Here is a 19,336-nt window from a genome sequence, read left to right on the forward strand (position 1 = left end):
AATCAAAATCGGAAGAACGAAATGTCTAAAATGATATTTTCTTGTTGTAATGGAAAAATAAATAAATGAAAATGTCTCCTCCTGTGCTTCCTTTAGTTCGGAATCGAATTATGAAGCCTGAACGGGCCTGGATCGACGTTCGTTCGCCGCACATGCGGCTTTGAAAACAAGTGAAATCAATATCAGTAGAAATGATCTGAGTGATACTTGAGCGGGATTTGATTTATTGTGCGCTGCGCTTGTTTCTTTTTACTTCATATTCATCAAGGACAATGACTGCCCTTGTGTATGAATGCATGACGTGCATTTGTAGAAATCCATTAAAAAAAATTGTTTTTACCCAAAATGAAGCCGACTCAAAGCACAATTCAAGACCCCGGTGATGTTTTATTCATCTTTCCAGCGGTGGCTCACATGACGCAGAGCAGCTTGACTTCACATTTAGCAACAGAACACCAAATAAGAATCCGTTTTTACGACATGCTTACACTCCGTTGAGGCCAAGATACAAGAAGCAACTTGTGACACGCTCGACTCCCACCAGGCGTCAAATGATTTGTCCGGCTGGGTTATGTCAGAGGATCTCAAGTCTCACACGATGATCAACAGATGCGTTCCGACAGGACGGTTGATTTGTTATCGACACTTGCACGGAGCCGGCGAAGCGCGGCGGATTGGAAACGTAACGACCGTTCAGATGGACAGATAGCTAATGCTAGGTTAGCGCCACGCGGGGCATGACACGGCACGTGATCGACACAATTATGAGTTTTTCACAGTTACTGTTAAAAGTCAGCACGATGATGTCATTTTAAGGCCTTTTTATTTTATTATTTTTTTCTTTTTTGAAAGAGCAAAAGGTGCATTATTACAGGAATGAAGTCTCAGTGTATTTTTTTTTTTAGTAGCCAAAGAGTAGGGGTTTTTTTCCTCTTTTTGTTCAACATTGTCCTCTTCGTTTCTTCATTTTTCAGATCAAAAAGGCATATTCTTCCGAGACACGAGTCCTACTTTTCCTCCAGAGCAGAGGTATGTGGAACAGAACCAAAGTTGTCCTTTTGAAATTCACTCGTTAACACGTGACTTTCCCTTGCGAAACAACTTGTGACTTTGTCTTGGGAAAATACAACTCGATTCTCACGATGTCGGAACTTGTTTTTTTTTTTTTTTAACATTACGGTTTTATTTTTACATTAGGAGCTTTTTTTGTTTGATAAATTAAAAAAATAAATAAATATAGATATGTTTTTTTTTCTAAAAAATGAATTCATTATGGTGACAGGAGTTTTTTTTTACTGGAAAGAAAAAAAATAGAAATATATTCACACTTCTTTTTCCTAAAAAAAGAATTTGTGAGGGATGACATTAGGAGTTTTTTACTTGGAATTTATTTTTAAATAATAATAATAATAATTTTTTTTTAAAAGTCCTATAGCATTTAAGTGTTGACGCAGCGTTTGTGTTCAGTTGGCATTTGTATCATGAGAGGACCTTGATAAAACTTCTTCCCTGTCAGGGGTCCCGGAACCTATAAAATTCGCCAACCTGGAGCGGGTGCTTCGAGTGGACAAAAGATTGTGAAACGTCAAAGAGTTTTGACTCGTTCGGCTCATTCAGCTGTTTGGCTCAAGTCGTGATTGTACTTCACAAGAACTTTGTATGAGTGCAACAATCTCTCTTTTGTTGTGCTCTCTCGCCTCATGATTACCCCCGAGAGCATGTTCCCATCTTTTTTGGAGCAGCGGCGAGGGCGCATAACAAGGGCTACCACAACGGCAGAGGACACATCAAGTCTCGTCAGCCCTTCGGGGATGTCTGAGTTTCTTCCCACATGCTTCCTGAAATCAGATGCTGGAATTGTTGAATTACTCCACTCTCCGGGTAAAAGTATTGGGGCACTTAATGTCTATTTTGGACATCATTTTTTTTTTTAACTCATTCACTCCCAAAGACGTTTTTAAACGTCTTTTCAGAAGCTTTCTCAGTAAACATTCGTCCCGGACTTTGCGGTGTGAAGGCCGTCGGCCCCACTTGCGCGTTCACCCGCACGCGATGTCGTGCATGCAGCAGAAGATCTCCTTAAAGGTTTTCCTCATCTCCTGGCTCCTGAAGGCGTAGATGATGGGGTCGATGACGGAATTGCACATGATGAGGATGAGGTACATGTTGAAGTGCGACATGAAGCAGGTGCAGTAGGGGTTGCGCGGGCAGCTGATCATGAGGATGAGGTGCAGGAAGAAGGGCGCCCAGCACACCACAAAGACGCCCAGCAGGATGGTGAGCGTGATGGCGCCCTTCATGTTGGCGCGCTGCTGGACCGGCGCGCGGCCCGGCAGCGCGGCGATGCGCTTCATGTGCAGGCGCGCCAGCAGGAACATGTGCACGTACAGCGAGGCCATCAGCACCAGCATGGTGAAGAACATGCTGATCAGGCAGATGAGCACGGTGGTGCTCTCCGAGTAGACGATGAAGAGGACGCCCGACGCGATGCAGCCGGCCCAGATGCCGCCGATGACCAGCGTGGCCCTCCTCAGCGTGACGATGTTGTGGTAGCGCAGCGCGTAGAAGATGGTGATGTAGCGGTCGATGGCGATGGCCAGCAGGCTGCAGATGGACGCCAGCAGCGAGCTGCAGATCATGGAGTCAAAGACGTTGTCCATGTTCTTGACGAGCCGCGCCGGGATGTTCAGCTTGCCGGCGTTGATCAGCGCGATGACGATGGTCTCCGACGCGTTGGAGGCGCTCACCAGCATGTCGGCCACGGCCAGGCTGCAGATGAACAAGTACATGGGCGAGTGCAGGTTCTTGTTCTTGACGATGGCCACCACCACCAGGATGTTCTCCAGCAGGCTGATGATGCCCAGGGTCAAGAAGACCTCGGTGGAGATCAGCAGCTGCTCGTAGCACCCCTCCGAGGAATCCCGCTCGTCGGCTGCGGTGGGTGACGCTTGGCTCCGGTTGCGCTCGCCCGGGATCAGTCCCTCCTGCCCCGTGGCGTTCATGATTCTTCCTTCTTCCCTCCTAAAAACCTTCGTTCTGTCTCGCACCCATTTTCAAGAGGGCCACCTCACGTTCAGGGGCGCATCGAACGATCTCCTCTCAGGTTGGTCCTCGCTAGGGGAGCAGGAGTGGCCAGAGCAGAGTCGGAATGAGCTCCGCGAGCGAGTGCAGGGTGGGCAAACTTGGAGATGGTGATTGCGATCCTCCCACTTACCGCTGTTATACTTCCTCAGCTCACACACACACACGCACCACTGCCCCCCCCCCACCCCTCGCCGTCCATCTTTCCCATTGGCTGGTGACGGAGATGTGAGTCAGGCCAGAAAAGGGGAGGACGTTAATGAATGAAAACATTGAGAGAAGAAAGACGTTGTTGCTCAGCAATCGTGAAAATGGAAAAAGAAGATGCAGGCGAACACATCGCCGCTCCCTGTAAATCGTCGGCATGTAAAAGTGAAGAGGCTTTCTGAACCCGAACAAAGACTTTCGGGCTCTTAAGAATGCATTCAAGGCCGCGCGGGGGATGAATCTCCCTCCCTGCAGCGGCTCGACAAAACTGCCTCGAAGGACGAGTTCTTCAGTCAAAAAGTTTTGCCGCCTGCTGCATTTGGACGACCTCGCGGGTTTCTCAACGTCGTTCACGACAGCCGAGAGGGAAAACAGGACAAAAGACAATCACTGAGGAGGTCCGATGAGCCGTGTCGAAAATGACTTCAGATTCACTCCTTTCAATTGAGTTATGCCGTATGACAATAACAAACGAGAGTTAGTTGCAATCTGTGGAAACGCTACAGCTGGTGGATTTCAGGCTGGCACAAGATATTCATTAAAAAAAAAAAAAATCACCATGATGTGACGTGTAACTTGTACAACTAAAGTAAAAAAATATATATGTATAATGTATAAACACACACACACGAAGCAAAGTAAAAAACAAAACAAAACAATTGAGTCGATGTGGTTGCATAAGTGTGCACACCCTCTGACCACCGGAGATGTCGCTGTGTTTAGAACGTGAGCGCATTTTGCGCAATCGCGTTTTCTCTTTTTTTTTTGTGCAGTTGAGTTGTACAGGTTACAGGTGACAAAAGATTTTGAAATGATTGCTCTCGGTCTCCTTTTCAGAGACAGAACTTTCAAGTCATCATCATGACCGCTGCGCACATTGACATTCATGCATGCGCGATGCCAGCGCCACAGGAGTGAGTGTTATGCAGGAACAATTACGAGCTTTCATAAGGCTGGAGCATGCAAATTGATCCATACATAAATAGGTGAATGGTTGATTGTGCACCTGTGCGTGCATACACTATGTCTTGTTGCAGAGGGGGGGGGGGGAAGAAAAACCCAGTTAACTTGCACATGACACCCCCCCAACCCCCTCCTCCCCCGTCACCCCTCCCTCCCATGAGCCTGTCAAGGAAAATCCTTAATGTCACATGTTTGCTTTGCTTCATGGACGTATTCTTGTGAATGGAGCGGCACAGGGGGGGCGATTGTAAGAAATGTTGTCAAGAATGTCACATGTCCACAACATAGTCGCTGACGTCAGTCCAAAGATGTATTTGTTTGAAGGATGTCGTTTGAAAGCGAGTTTGTCCCTCAATGTTTTTTTTTTTTCTTCGCTCGCAGTGGTCGCGCGAGACTTTGCGACATCATGAGTTGCGCCCTAACGAGCGCGTCGTAGCTTTTTTAAGTGGCCGTTCATGCCGGCGAATGTGATGCGAGCTTGCGGGAAATAAACAGGGCGTCAACTCTGCCGAATCATCCGACAAATAAGTGCAAAGTGGTGAATATGAGTCGTTGTGTATGCGAGGCGCGGCTTGATTAACCTTCTTCACTCGGCGCTTCGGCGGCGGTTGCCGAGTGACCAAAAAAATAATTTTATACTGTATATTTTTTTGAAAACAAGGTGAAGATTTGCTAGAACATTAAAAGCTAATTTACTGCGAGTCCAATGGAGAGACAAAAAAACAGTGTGTGACCCCACCGAATACGATCCCGAAAAGTACACAGTACATCAAGTGGACAAAATGATGCTTTGGAACCGCGAAAAAAAAAACAAGCCATCGTCTCCACTACTTGCGGTTGTGGCCAATAAGTATATGCCGAAAGCTGCTCTCAATCAAATTGCATGGAGACAAAAACAGCCTCCCCGCATTTTCATCATTGAGGCCAAGCACGTCGAAAAATTGTTTCACGAATGCAGTTTGGGGCTTGTTTCACTCCGACGGTTTCGTCGGTGGAACAAAACAGATCACATGAAATTCTCCGTTCTGATGATAGCTTTCAGACTGAAGAGCCTCGGTGCCCCCCCTCACCCCCACCCCATGATTGTTCTTCCACCGAAGATGTTAGGTTCACTTAAAGTCTTCACTCCTCATCCCTGGAAACACGAAGTTGTCACGCTGCACTCGCAGAGGCAGCACAGCTTGTTCCCGCTTTCACCGCGAGTGATCAAAAAATAACAACAGCAGCAAAAAACATCTGTTTATTTATTTATTTTTAGCTACTGTCATAAACGGAAGTTGTTTTTGTTTTTTTGTGTTTTTTAAAATTCGCAGTTAATACCAGTTCCAGCAACGGACACAACTTTTGGCAGACATGTCAATCATAAATAGACCCATTTTGGAAATCCAAATTAATTATTGTGACTCTTTTTTTTTTTTTTTTGGACGGGGTCAGATGGGGTTGGGGTGATAAAATACCTTCTGGGCTAAATGCTCGATTGTGATTATGCGTCAAAAGTAAACAAAGGTGTGTGAAGTGCGCACTTTGGGAGCAGGGTGGACACACGTGCGCGTCGAATAAGACTATTTGGTTTCCATAGTAATTCGAGAGATAATACACGTGAGAGGATGAGCAATTGCACTTCTCTCAGTACTTGTCACCCTTCAAACTAGTGAATTCAAAATTTTTTTTAAAGGCAATAGTTTTGGGCTGCAGGGGCTCATCTCACAGCAAGGTCCTTGACCGCTTGTCTTTTTTTTTTTCCTTTTGGTGACATTCATTCCCTTTGCTCAGCAGTCCAACTGAGTGCATCGTCAGTGACCATATGAGGAATATGTTGCCAGGCGCCAGGGATTTTGAGTTACTGCACAAAGGCATCAAGGTCAATAACTGGCACAAGATGCCAATATATATTTAACATTTGATGTGTAGTTTATTAGGCAATGTGTTAATTAACAGCAACGACATGAATTAGACATAATGCAATGAAAAATGAGAGAGCAATAATTTATCCATATATTACAGCTTCCCGTGTCTCTGAACAGGATAAGCGCAACAATTAAAGATGAATGAATAGATTTGATTTGTCACTAACGCGCTGGCCCATCTGTTTGTTTTTATAAATAAAATGTGGCCCTTCAGTGAAAAAGTTTGCCCACTTCTGAAGAAGAAACTTCTTCTGGGAGAATATCTGATTCGTCATCAATGCTCCTGGGATCAAGGCAAAACCATTTCGCGCGAGGTCAGAAAACATTATCAAAGAGCAACTGGATGAAAAGAGAACCGTTTGTGACTCCCTTGGACTGTACGTTTTTGCATGCTCAAAAAAGGAGCTGCAAAACTAATTTCCTTCCTTTATTTTTTTGCCTGTTATAAGGGAAGAGATGAGTCAGGCTGCAGGATGGTGGAGAATATGAACGCCCAGCCATCACGGTCACACATCAGTACTCGGATTCCAAACAACAAGTACGCACAGTTCAATTCCAACCAACCAATGGACATAATGGGGAGCAGTCCACTTTTCTCAAACAAAGTCAGCTAAGCCTCCAGTTCACCTGGCACCCGAATGAGGAGGTTTCCATACATGGATGAATTAGCTAATCAATAAAAACAGATTATACAACAACATTCCCCAAAATATCCATGAGATTGATTGCGGTCTGAATACATCAAAAGTATTTACATTCTTTCTGTGCCACCCGGGTTGATGCCGCGAGGCGCAAAGCCATAGCATCGCCTGGCGAGATGGATCAATATGGAGTGCGGTGAGTGTCGTGGATTTCCGCTGCGAGAAACCCTCCCCGAGTTCTTAAAGAATGCACAAAACTAATAGAGCCCGAAGTAGTCAATGAACTCGACGGTGTATTTCATCCTCCCTGGATGCTCCTTTGTGCAACCCATGGAAGTTGCCATAGTAACGCAGCTTCAAAAATGCAGTGTGATAAATGTTCTTCTGCTACCCTCTAGAGGCTACCAAGTGAAATTACATCCACGTGTTTTGCTTATTTTCTTTAATGTACGCAGTTGTGTAGTCGTACGTCACTGCAAACATTAGACGAATGCTAAAGCAGCACATCCATGATAGTTTCATAAGGAATGAATATTGTTGTCGTCAACTCAGATGAGTATTTTATACAGTAGCTCCTCAAGATGTGCATTGTGTACCCAATATTTTGTCCGTCGATCGAAGTGTCGATATCAAAGAAGACTCGTTCCTGCCCTCATTAAATGATTAAAATGACTAAAGACCGTGGTGACCCCATGGACTCACCTATATATAATGTGTGTGTTGTGAGTTTTTTATGTGAGTGTGTTTTGTGTTTTTTGTGTTTTTATGTGTGTCCATGTCCATGACAGGCGCGCGCGGGTACAGGCATACAGGAAGTAAAACATCACAACGCCTTGTCATTGGCCAATCACTGAAAGAGAGCCCTTTGATTGGTCCATCGATGCGTTTTATCATGAACATTCCGACTGGAAACACGGAAAGACTCGTTTTACCAGACATTTGTGATAACCCGTTCACGTTCACCCTGTCCACATTTTTTGATTTATTCACGTTACGAAAATACTTTGGTGAGGTGGGTTCCGAACCGTTCAGTATTTAATTGTTAAGGTAACGTATTTCAAGTATTCTTGCTCGGTGGTGCGGCGAGCTTGCTAGTATGTTGGGTCGCTAACGTACCGATGATGTTCGGGGCTAGTTCTTGCCTCGCCGCTTTAACATTATGTCTGCATTTCTCTTTTGATTGTCATTTAATTATTGATACGCTGGACTGTTTCTGTGTTTTTGGCATCTTCATGGTGGTTGTATAAAAATCACGTTATGCTTCATAATTTGTGTGCTGCTGTCGTTCTCTCCTACGTGTTTGTCGAACTATTGAGGCGAAAAATAACTTTGTACAATAACAATGAAAAGATCCACTGCTATGTTGCGTGACATTTGTTACGTTGTTGTTCTTCAATGCATATAATATTCCGACCACTTTTTTCCCCACCCGACAGACATGTCTTTCCATCAAGACTCTGGGGTACCCAGGGGAGCAGTGCCCTGCGGGCAAAACTACAGAGCCCCCAGACTGAGGCCCCCACCGCCTCTCCCCGTTGTACCCCCTCACAATTATGACCCTCAAGCTGCCACAATGCCGGGTTTCCACGGGAACAGCGGCGGCTACATGCCACCACATCCTGACTTCATGTCGTACCCGCCTCCAGTGCCTCCCCCGACGCCCGGCTCTCTTCACCCTTTTCCAGTATGTCCACCCTTCGCCAAGCCGCCTAGCTTTCCGCCTCCCCCCTTGCCCGGTGCCCCCGTAGCCGGCTCCCTGATGGCGCCGAATGCCTACCACCCTTACATGATGCCGCCCGTGCCCCCGCCGCCCTTGCCGCCCCCAAAGTCGTCTACATCTATGACTTACCCCCCTCCATACCACATGGGATACCCCCATCCTCCCCACCCCCCTTTCCCTCCCCCTCCCTTCAAACCGGAACACATCCAGAGCCCCGGTCCATTCAAACCGGAGCAGAGCTTCCACCATAGGGGAGAGTACAGGTACGAGAAGTCCAGTGCTATCGGCAGGCGGTCCCCGGAGCGAGAATATCACCATGATGATTACCGGAAGCGGGCCTATAGTGGCCGTGGCGACAGGCACCGTCTGGACATTTTTGGCGAGCGCAAGGACCGCGGCAGGAGCCCGGACAGGCACGGCCGGATTGAGGGCTGCAGGTACAGATCCGAGTATGACAGAGGACGGTCCCCTGGCAGCTCACGTCGGAGCCGCGATAGCAGCAGGTAAACGAAACTTCCCCCAAGGCTTAAATGTACGTTCTGCTTCGTGTTAATTTCTGGGGTTTAAAAAAGGTTTGTTGTTTAAATTTGAGCCCTTCTGCCATTTTCTGGGTCCAATTGGCCCATTTAAAAGAGAAATACAGTTTAAAACCAAATTCTTTTTCTCCGTGTAATCAATGAATTCACTAACAATTGTTCATTCCACATATTTTGAGTGAAGTGGTTTCATAAAACTAAAATCAAGTAAAACTACTCAATCTTTGTCATAAAAATCAGGTTTAAGGATCAAAAACAAACCCTCAGAGGTAGTAACTCTTGCTTGAAGTTTCTCAATTTCTTGATTTTTGTGTGCGCATAGAGAGCGCTACCGCCACCGCGAGAGTCGGAAATCCCCGTCACCTGACCGACACCACCGAAAGAGGCCTCGCAGGTATGCAGGATCCGCTGGGCTGGATCGTATTTACTGTTGATGTCTCGACCTCGTATTGAACATCACCCCCCCCCCCCCCCCCGCCCCCTCCACAGTCGCTCAACCAGCAGAAACAGGAAGCGCAGTCGCTGGGAGGAGGAGCGGGACCGCCGATCCGAGTCCTCGTCGGCCCCAAGCCGAGACCGCGGCCAATCTTTCGGCCGCGGCAGAGATTCCGAGGAGTGCGCCAGCGGTGTTGAGAGAGAGCCAGGAGAAGCCGAGCGGGACAAGGACCGAGGCGAGGATGAGGCTGAGGATGATGATCTGCTGAAGCCCGCCTGGATCCGTTGCACCCACGCCGAGAGCTTCTACTCCAACGACCCCATGGATCAAGTGGTATTTACTCAAAGTGTGACAATTCCGCTCGTCTCTGTGGCTTTGACTTCATGCACTTGTTTTCTTTTCCCCGGCAGGGAGATTCGACTGTCGTCGGCACGAGTAAACTGCGGGAACTCTATGAGCGCTTTGAAGAGGAGCTGGGAAAGCGGCAGGCGAGAGCCAAGGAGTCTCGACCCAAATGGGAACCGCCGCAGACCAAACTGGACGAGGATCCCGGTATGGTTACTATTGAATAAACTAGTGATTGCCAAGCACGAATATATCGTGGAAAATTGGCCCTAAAATTATAATTTCATACAAATTATGTATCTGCGTTCATCTGTCTATGCCAGTGATTTATAGCGACAGGCAGTACAATTAAACGCCCCTGCCAGAGGGTATAATTAACGGAACCACAGTCATTGATGTCACTCACTTGACCACGCCCCTTAATTAATGGCACCCATCAACACACAAATAGATGTACGTGTTTGTGACTTGGATTAATTACATTTTATTGAACCAGTTGATTTCTTCACATTTTCACTTTTGTGTTTTATATTTAGATTTTACAATACATCGGCATCATGGGTTTTTTTGTGTCACCCCCCCCCCATGTGAACTTGAACTTGCGCGTTTCAGGCAACAGCAGCAGCGAGTCGGAGTGCGAGTCGGACGAAGAGGGAAGTTCTTGCTCCAGCAGCTCCGACTCAGAGTTGTTTGACGTCATTGCCGAAATCAAGAGGAAGAAAGCGCATCCGGATCGACTTCACGAGGAGCTGTGGTACAACGACCCGGGACAGGTGGGCTCGTCCACGTCCTCGTCCTCGTCCTCCCCCTCAGTTTTGTCCCTTTGGCATTTCGGTGCGCATCTGATCTACTGAACTTTTTTACCTTCGTCCAGATGAACGACGGCCCCCTGTGCAAGTGCAGCGCCAAGGCCCGACGCACCGGCATTCGTCACAGCATCTACCCAGGGGAAGAGGTGAAAGGAACAACCCCCCCGCCCGCCCCCACCCATTATGCCATCTTCAGTGTGGCTCATCATAGCATCTTCATTATGGTCTTTCGTGCCTCAGCAAAAACAAGACAAAACAAAAAAAATTAAATATTGCAGTGATTGTCAAATTGTTGTGGCTTCCTCTAGTGGTTGGCCAAAAATTACAAATGATCCATGAGGTGCAGGATGTTTTTAAAATGGATACACTTTGAACTCAGAGTGACTAATGTAGCAGCCTAGCACAAGTCACAATTGACCTCGTGATTTTCCAAGACTATTTGCCAAAGAAAAAAAACAAAGGTTGATTTTATTCAGTTTTGTGTTGCCTTACTCGCTTGTGATTTTGGTCGGCTTGAACGTTGGGGATTTTGTGTTTTCCAGCCTGTCGAATCATGTCGGGGGCTCAACAACAACGCTGGAAAGTTGTTCCACTACCGGATAACCGTGTCTCCGCCCACCAACTTCCTGGTATCAACTCGATGTCAAAACACCCACATTTGCCAGCCCGCCGAGCATTGACATGATCGAGACTTGTGTGATGTTTGTAGCGTGAATTTTGCTCTTTCTGTGTCCTTGCCCTGCACTTGCGTTCCAGACGGACCGTCCCACTGTGATCGACTACGACGACCACGAGTATCTATTTGAGGGCTTCTCCGTTTTCTCCCACACTCGTCTCACCAGTGTAAGCGCAGCCGTCACCACGGCACCGTAGACTCTCCGCGTACTCTACTTCATGCTAACTTCAGCCGAGCTATTTCGACTTTTCTTAACACATGCATGAGGGACCACAATAATTTGCGCACCGCTTGATCATTTCTTGTATTAATCGTTTAAACTGTAAATAGATCCCAAACGAGACGAAACTCGGCTCTGACCCAATTTACAGGACACCACTCGTCGAGCAGTCACTTTAACATAGTTCCTTGTCGCCAAGATGCGCTGCCTTGCAGAGTCACAAATTCAATTGTAAACAGAATTTTTTTTGGGGGGGTCATGAATGTCCCCTGCTTTTTCTTAAAGTGAGAGGTTTGATGTCGTTTTGAGGGAACTCTAGAAATATAAATGAATTTGTGAATTGGTGGGCGAACACTGTCTAACAGGAGTGTGCAACGTAATGTCCGTGGGCCACACGGTCCATTACTATGACGCCATACCAGTAGCCCTGGAATATTTGTTCCATTCATGAAGTCGCTTTTTTTTCCCTTGACATTTATATGTTCCTTAAAAAAGTATAATGCTCTTCTTTTTGAACAGCGAAAAGGTCAGTCCGAGCCGAGCGAGGTCACCTCGAGTACAACCAGGTGACGCAGAAGTTCATCACCTGCCGCGGTTTCACGCCAATTTGAATGTTCAACCTTTCGGGTGCATATTTCTCGCAGCAGGGGTGTCCTGAGCATTAGCCGCGATTTCAACTGGATCATTTCAGGCGTTTCGCCTTTTAAAACCCGGGTTAAACGCTTCGTAGCAGCTCGGGGGATTAAAAGGCTCGGAGCTGCGGCGTTATTCGCCCCGCTTGCTGGTTTGCGCCTTGGATGTGTCTCGCAGGTTAATCTCTCAAAGTGCCCCCGCTCGGACAGGAAAAGCGGGTGTAACCGAGAGATTAAAGCCACGGGGATCGGTCAGGCTTATCTGTTTAGTGATATTTGAGGTGTCGAAATGTCGTGAGCGTGAGACGTTCCACGACGTCCCCGGGTCGCGCTGCGGCGCTTTGCCAAAGTCGAGCTTTTTAATGAGTTCCCTTCGCAAAGCCGTCACCTCGGCCTCGCGCGGCGCTAATGAGTCAGCGCTTCCCTTTTCTTCACGGCCTCCTCTGCTCCTTTCATCATCCCAGATTCCATTGTGCCGGGTGATCCGCTTCAACATAGATTACACCATCCACTTCATAGAGGAGATGGCGCCCGAGGTCAGTGCAAGCTCTTTTTTTTCTATCTCGCAGCCTTTTTTTTTGTTTTTTTTGTTTTGTTTTTATCTGGAGTGTCTGAGCCGCTGAGCCACGCGTCGCCTCTCACACCTCGGCGCCTCCTGAGCCGAGGTGCTAATCCTTTTAGAAGATGCGAGAGGGATGATGGCGTCGATAAGGTGGCTTATGCGATAAAAGTTGGAACATTGCGTTGGCTGGCATAAAAGGCGGTCTTCATTGTGCGCCTACGCCGAGTGTTTCACGCTCATGCTGGTTTTCTCATCTGCAGAACTACTGCGTCCAAGGCCTGGAGCTGTTCGCCTCCTTCCTTTTCCGGGACATTCTGGAGCTGTACGACTGGAACCTCGCAGGTACCTTGGAGTTTGGCCTCAAGATCAGAAAGTTGCTCCACATTTCCCAGGCTGCGTTCCAAGAGTTGAATTATGCGGAGCAACACTTAAGATTGGCCCAAATGGCCCTAAAAATAACATCATGTTTTTAAATGCATTTTTTACTCTACCTCTTCAAAAGTGACAATGACATTGGTCAAAATTCATTTATTTTTTGACCTTCTGGGATTTGCTTTTCTCCTAATACCCAAACAAGCTTTGAACCAGTTTATCACCCTGCATGTTTTTTATTTATTTATTTATTTATTTATTTTAAAGAACCTTCAAAACAATACAGATTTTTTTTCGTGAGGAATCTTAAGCGTTGACAATGTCTTGCTGTCTTTGACCAGGCTCCAGGGGTCAGAAAAGATCCCAATATATCAACCACATTGCTCAATTCACAATAGTGACCGTTTTTAAATGCCCCACCCAAAAACTGTTTCAAAAAAAAAAAAAAAAAAAGTCATCGCAGGCAATTAAAATAAAAATATAAAAACAAATCGATGAATCGGCCAGACATAAAACAATGCCACACTGTGTAAAAGCTCCCCTAAATCGCTATCAAAGCTCAAAATCCTTCTCGATAAAGCTTTTTAATGATTGCTTTCTAATCACACTTTTTTGTGTGTTTTTTTTTTTTTTTGTTGCATCTCGTCTCCAGGCCCAAATTGGGAGAATGTTGGCGGATGCCAGCGCTTCCACTTCATGCCTCGTTTTGTTCGATTCCTACCCGGTGAGTCGTGAATGTCACTACTTTGTCCACTTTTTTTTTCTCCTCCTCCTCTGGTGGCCTTCAGGTTTCCAGGTGGGCTGGAATCTATCACCAGCTGATTTTGCGCGAGAGTAAGATACATCCTGGGCTTTCACTTGCAGGGCACACATCAATAGAGGGCCAATAAACACTGACAAGAATTCACGCTGACATTCAGAGGGCTCTAAACAAACCTTTTGCACTGGTGTGCATCATTGCTTTGACCACCGCAGTATTTTATTTATATTTTTTACACAATATTTCTGCATGCCTTTTTTAAGCAGTATTGACCAGTGTGGTCATCATTCAGTTCTTTCTTTGAATCACAATTCCGCAAGACGGATAACATACTGAAAATTCTTAGTCGTTGCCCCAAACCTCAACCCTGTCAGGTAGCTGTGCCAACCAATATTCCACCCAGCAGATTTTCCATCTCAGTTGAACGTTGTTACTGAAAAGAGCGCATCACCTCTTTTGCTCACTAGATGGCGCAGCTGCACTGCCACACTTCTTTCTCTCGCTGACCGCTTGTTTTGGCAATGGAGCCGCCTTCCCATCAATAAGCAATTTCAACCCCCCCCCCCCCTTCATTCACTCAGCTGGCCTTTCACACTTATACGCTTCTTTTTACAAAAAGCACAAGACTACTCCAATGCAGCGTTTGTGTGTGTGCACAGTGAGAGTGTGTGGGCATGCATTTATTAGCGTCCGAATGCATTTCCAGTTGCAAGTGCCGAGGGTTCGTGTCCATGTGCAAGCACACGATATGCAGGTCAATCAATGTTGCATACGTGTCTGTTAAAGCCCACTCTACTTGACCCACGTGCGCACTCTTTTGCATTTAAGCATTCCCCTGCATTTTATCTATGTTTTTGTTTGTGTTGTGTGAGTGTGCTCATCATGGGGTCGACATTGTGCTTGAGCTCACTCATGTAGCCGCTTGTCAATGCGCTGACTTTTTTTTTTTTTTTTTGGTTGATGCTAAAGTGGCGAGCAGCAGCAGCAGCGTCAGCCTTCATATGGAAAATAAATAATACAAGAAATGTGAAGAAAAACCCCGTGTGAGAATTTCTCAAATATTACACCTTGCTTTGTGGGAATTCGTTGTTTACTTTCAACAAATGAAATGCATATTTAATTTCATATTTGGTTAATGTCAAACATGAAAAAGTTTTTTTTCGCCGTGCTTGAGGCACCATCTGGATACTCCCTTCCCGGTTCACAGTTTATGACGTGACATTAGAGCATTGCCTGTATTGTTAACCGGCTGTATTGTTCAACCTGGAAGTGATTACCGGTGTTTGCATGATTTCCGTTGGGAGCCTTTCTTTTGAAATCCGGCTCAGACGACGTTGGAGCTGCTGTTGAACTCGAGAGGTTCCTCTGTACGTTGACACGCACGCACACACGCGGGCGAAGTAACGACAAATCACTGACGCTATGCGGTTGCACAAGTGTGCACACCTTCTTGTTCAGATGTGCTAGCATGCTTTCTGTGCTTATTTGAAACTGTTCATTGAAGACTTTTTTTTCTGGGTTGTTTGGGTGAATGGTAAAAATGTCGATTTCTCTTGGTCTCTTTTTCAATTTAACAAAGGACCGAGGATTTGAACAGAGGTGTGTCGCCTTTATATGTCCACTGTACTTGGATAAAAATAGCGTCGCGTTGTGTCTTTTCAACTTGTACCTCTAAAATTGGAAGTAAAATTGCTTGTGTAGCGTTCGGCTTTGAGCTCATAGTTGTGCTTCTGCAGATGGTGGCAAGGAGGTGCTGTCCATGCACCAGGTGCTGCTCTACCTCCTGAGCAGCAGCAAGCCTTTGGTCCCCGAGGAGCAAATCGCCGATATGCTGCAGTGGGAGGAGCTGGCGTGGCAGAAGTATGCGGAAGAGTGCAAGGGCATGATCGTCACCAACCCGGGCTCGGTCAGTAAGGCTTTGTCTTGTCTCTGGCCATAGGACGCCAGTCCAAGGGCATCCGCAACCCGTCGTACCGTTTGTCCCGTTAGCCCGTGACACCGGCACATTCACCTCTTCTCCCCAAGGGCGTCGGTTGTCACTATCGTCATGCAGTACTCCCCCCACCCCCCGCCGCACCCCTCCCGCTCCACGCACTAATGTCACCGTGGCGCTGGCTCACCTCTGTGTCGCACCAGCCTTTGAGGGGCCGTATAGTAATTTTGTCCGGGTGAAGGTGATGCGATGTCACGGCCGGCTTAAAACGTTGCATACCAACGACCTTTTGGCAAGCGTGACTTATTGAGTCAGCTCCTCCCCGAGGCAGCTCTGAATGGTCGGTGTCAGGGTTGGTGGCGGGAGGGTGGGGGGTTTCATCATCAAATCATCTCGAAACATTCGGCCGTCCGAGTTGATCCTATGAAGATATCACTTCCACTGCATTATTCATCTATTTGTCAAAGTTACCAGGGTGATGTCCATTCATTTTCGGTCACGCGTGTCCTCATTAAGAGTTACAAGTGAATGAGATTTTCCGGACCGGTTCATCCTGGGCGAAATTGTGACCATTAAAATTTGTCTCACTAGCATTCCCTTGAAAATTCAGCCTCCCCCCCCTCCCCCCAAAGCCAGTTTCACTTTCGACTTGAAATTTGGGAGGCATGTCTATCACGACCGGGCCCATAAAAGAAGTCTCAAGAAGCCGTGGCATGAAAAGCCACAGGGAGAGCAACGTTTTCATTTGAGGCGGCCATTGTGTGGTGTCTTTGACCATTTCCAGGGTGTCTTCAGACAGAAACTTATCCTTAGTTAAATTCAAACCATGTGTACTAGGCAGATGGGCAATGCTAAACAACCCCCCCCCAAAAATAGACAATTTTCCTCATGACAATTTGGTCTTGACACCACACAAACGCTTCTCTCTTCACCTGGGCTTCTCGTCTTCTTCCAGTGTCCAATTTTTGCAGGGTGACCTGGCGCTGACCCGGAAAATTCCATCAGAGCAGAGAGGCATGAGATCATAAATTACAGACTGTTGCTATATTTATATCGGAGCAAATGTATTGGGATACCTTCCACCTGTGTGGAAGTGAAAGGAAATCGGCAATACTTGTTTGTCCATATATCGCATTTTCTCCTTCGTAGTTCTCAATATTCCTCAATTTCGATTGTTGTTCAGTATAGGATTAAGATAAAATAAGATATCCTTTATTTGTCCCACACTGGGGAAAGTCTACAGCAGCAAAATTGGGGGGTAGAAAGAAGAAAAACTAAGTGTTTGCATGCACAAAAATAAATGTTTCAGCTCTCTCTGAAACATTTATTTTTGTGCATGCAAACAACAACAACAACAAAAATTACCCTCACAACATTGATAATGTATTTTAATGTGTGAAATAATCATCACGATATTCTTCTGACGCTGCTACCGTCTTACTGCATGTATAGATCGGCAGATATTTGCTCCATCAATGTTAGCGTACACTCATTAGATAGACATGTCCTCTGCTGTGTTTGGCCAAGGTCTCATGTGATCGGGGGCGGGGTGGGGGGAGTGGGGTGGTTAATCAGCTGTCAATCAAAGGGTAGTGGTTATTAGGAGCATTCACATTGTGGACGTGCAAGGGCACTGCGTTGGATGAGCGGCATGGTTCCAGGAATTATCCCTGGTGATGTTTGCATCAGAGGTGAACTTAACGGCTGCAGCAAGTGATACGAAAGCCGAAAGCCTTATCCTTCAGATTTCAAATGAGCTACAAGATACCGACGAGAATCAAGTTGAGTTTTCAAGCAAGTCAAGTCATTAACGACAATAATAATTAAAAATAAAAAGAAACCACGCAATCCTGTTTTTTTTCTCTTACTTTGTGTGGCGTGAATGCGACTATTGCAAGGTGAGCGGCGGGTCTCCAGCCATCTGCCGCCGAGTTCCTCACGCCGCGTAGGCTGCGGTCACCTCGTCTGACCTCGCCAAAGGTGCAACAGGCTACCTGAGGACGCTTCTCCCACTTTCGAGCGTCGGCGGGTCCGCTTGCCACTTGCCACTTGGCGTCCCGTGCGGCGAATGATTGAACGATGGCGCCCGGTCGCCGAGCTGGTTTACACCCCTAACACGCTCACCCTCCCGTGTTGTCGCTCCCCAGAAACCGAGTTCGGTGCGGATCGACCAGCTGGACCGGGAGCAGTTCAACCCAGACGTCATCACTTTCCCCATCATCGTTCATTTTGGAATACGGCCTGCCCAGCTCAGCTACGCCGGAGACCCTCAGTAAGATCTGTCGTTGCTTTGTACGTGCTAAGCGGCTGCTTAACTTGACTGATGATTGCGGATGTGACTATTCCAAAGACATTTTTGTCTGCTTTGTATTTGCTTGATATGAGTACAAGTTATCACACGGCACAATAAGGCGGGCTCAGTGGTGTACTTTGTGTGTTTTGTTTGTTTCACATTTCGTGTATTATGTCATTATGACTCTACCACTGCATTTCTCGGAGGCAAGTTATAACTTAAGTCCAAATTCAGCTGGTCTCGCCGCCGTAGGTACGTAACTGTGAACTAGGGACCCTCAGTGCCTGCTAATGGAAAAAAACAAACAAACTGAAAGAGACTGCGGTGAACAGTTGCTCTATGGACTTAAACTTGACACAACATGCAATTTGCTGAATATGAAAGGGAAGAGTGTCAACTCAGATGCCAATTCCTCAAAATCAAATCCTCTTAAAGCCATTTATTTTTGAAGGGCGGCGATAGAAGATGGGTTTGAAATTTGACAAATTGTCAATCAAAATACTCTCCTGCTTGGTGTAAACGGAACTGAAGGTGATTCTTCCAGTAATTCAGGATCATCATTTCACGGAAACTGAGAAACAATGTGGTCGGACCCAAGATAAATGTCATCCAGCTCCTTTTAGCTTTTTTGCCTCCCTTGTTCCCACTCCTCCTTATTCAGCAACAGTCTCCCATGACGCCGGGCGCCCCCCCCCCCGGTGTGCTGCGCCGCTATCAGAAGGTGGAGAGTTTGCGGAAGGCAAAGTGCGGGCAGACTGATAGATTAGGGAAGGGAATAGATGGTGGTAAGGATGAGCGCCGTGACATTTTCGCATGCGTCGTCACGGGTAACGCTTTCCTCTGTCGGGTGGCTCCGACACGGGAGCCCGCGCGGTTTATTTCCTGAACATAGTGATGCTGCGTACACGACACAGGGCCCGCAGGTGGGAATAGTGTATTGTGCTGCTGCATAATTAACAAAAGCGGTGCCGAAGATCATCTGAGCTGCTCTCCCTGAGGAGTTGTGATGCCAAAAAGTTGTGCGAGTTGACATGTATTGGCTTTTCAAGGAGACAATTCATCATTTAAAACGTTTCCCCCTTGCCTTTACTGCATGTACAATATGTGACATTTTTTCATCTAAATACTGAAAAGGATCAATGATAGATTTGTATCGACTGAATATTTATCACTTGTGTCTCAACAAGCATTCCTATTCACATCTATGGACAATTTAGTGTGGCTAACATGGAATGTGAGAGGG

At 46.6% G+C, this 19,336-nt stretch overlaps 2 protein-coding genes across 3 annotated transcripts in view; one reads left to right on the forward strand and one right to left on the reverse strand.

Annotated features, from left to right (window-relative positions):
* Window positions 1–390: 390 nt before the first annotated feature.
* On the reverse strand, window positions 391–3,169 carry mc4r (melanocortin 4 receptor). Its single transcript, XM_086101572.1, has one exon. It carries the CDS (start codon window positions 3,000–3,002, stop codon window positions 2,040–2,042), a length of 963 nt encoding a protein of 320 aa, XP_085957698.1. The 5' UTR covers window positions 3,003–3,169; the 3' UTR covers window positions 391–2,039.
* A 4,544-nt stretch (window positions 3,170–7,713) lies between these two features.
* drosha (drosha ribonuclease III) overlaps window positions 7,714–19,336 on the forward strand; it is a 68,202-nt gene continuing 56,579 nt past the window's right edge. For both annotated transcript variants that reach the window (XM_086101566.1, XM_086101567.1), the window contains exons 1-14: window positions 7,714–7,846; window positions 8,236–9,022; window positions 9,378–9,449; window positions 9,545–9,824; window positions 9,902–10,043; window positions 10,449–10,609; window positions 10,711–10,791; window positions 11,188–11,274; window positions 11,402–11,488; window positions 12,638–12,709; window positions 12,996–13,077; window positions 13,760–13,831; window positions 15,604–15,773; window positions 17,948–18,072. In XM_086101566.1, the coding sequence (XP_085957692.1) occupies window positions 8,238–9,022; window positions 9,378–9,449; window positions 9,545–9,824; window positions 9,902–10,043; window positions 10,449–10,609; window positions 10,711–10,791; window positions 11,188–11,274; window positions 11,402–11,488; window positions 12,638–12,709; window positions 12,996–13,077; window positions 13,760–13,831; window positions 15,604–15,773; window positions 17,948–18,072 (2,216 nt within the window). In that variant the 5' untranslated portion in view covers window positions 7,714–7,846; window positions 8,236–8,237. The remainder of the gene's footprint in view (window positions 7,847–8,235; window positions 9,023–9,377; window positions 9,450–9,544; window positions 9,825–9,901; window positions 10,044–10,448; window positions 10,610–10,710; window positions 10,792–11,187; window positions 11,275–11,401; window positions 11,489–12,637; window positions 12,710–12,995; window positions 13,078–13,759; window positions 13,832–15,603; window positions 15,774–17,947; window positions 18,073–19,336) is intronic.

Source organism: Hippocampus guttulatus, chromosome 21 (genome assembly GCF_054856545.1).
Source record: "Hippocampus guttulatus isolate MCC_2025c chromosome 21, RoL_Hgut_1.0, whole genome shotgun sequence".
NCBI lineage: Eukaryota > Metazoa > Chordata > Actinopteri > Syngnathiformes > Syngnathidae > Hippocampus > Hippocampus guttulatus.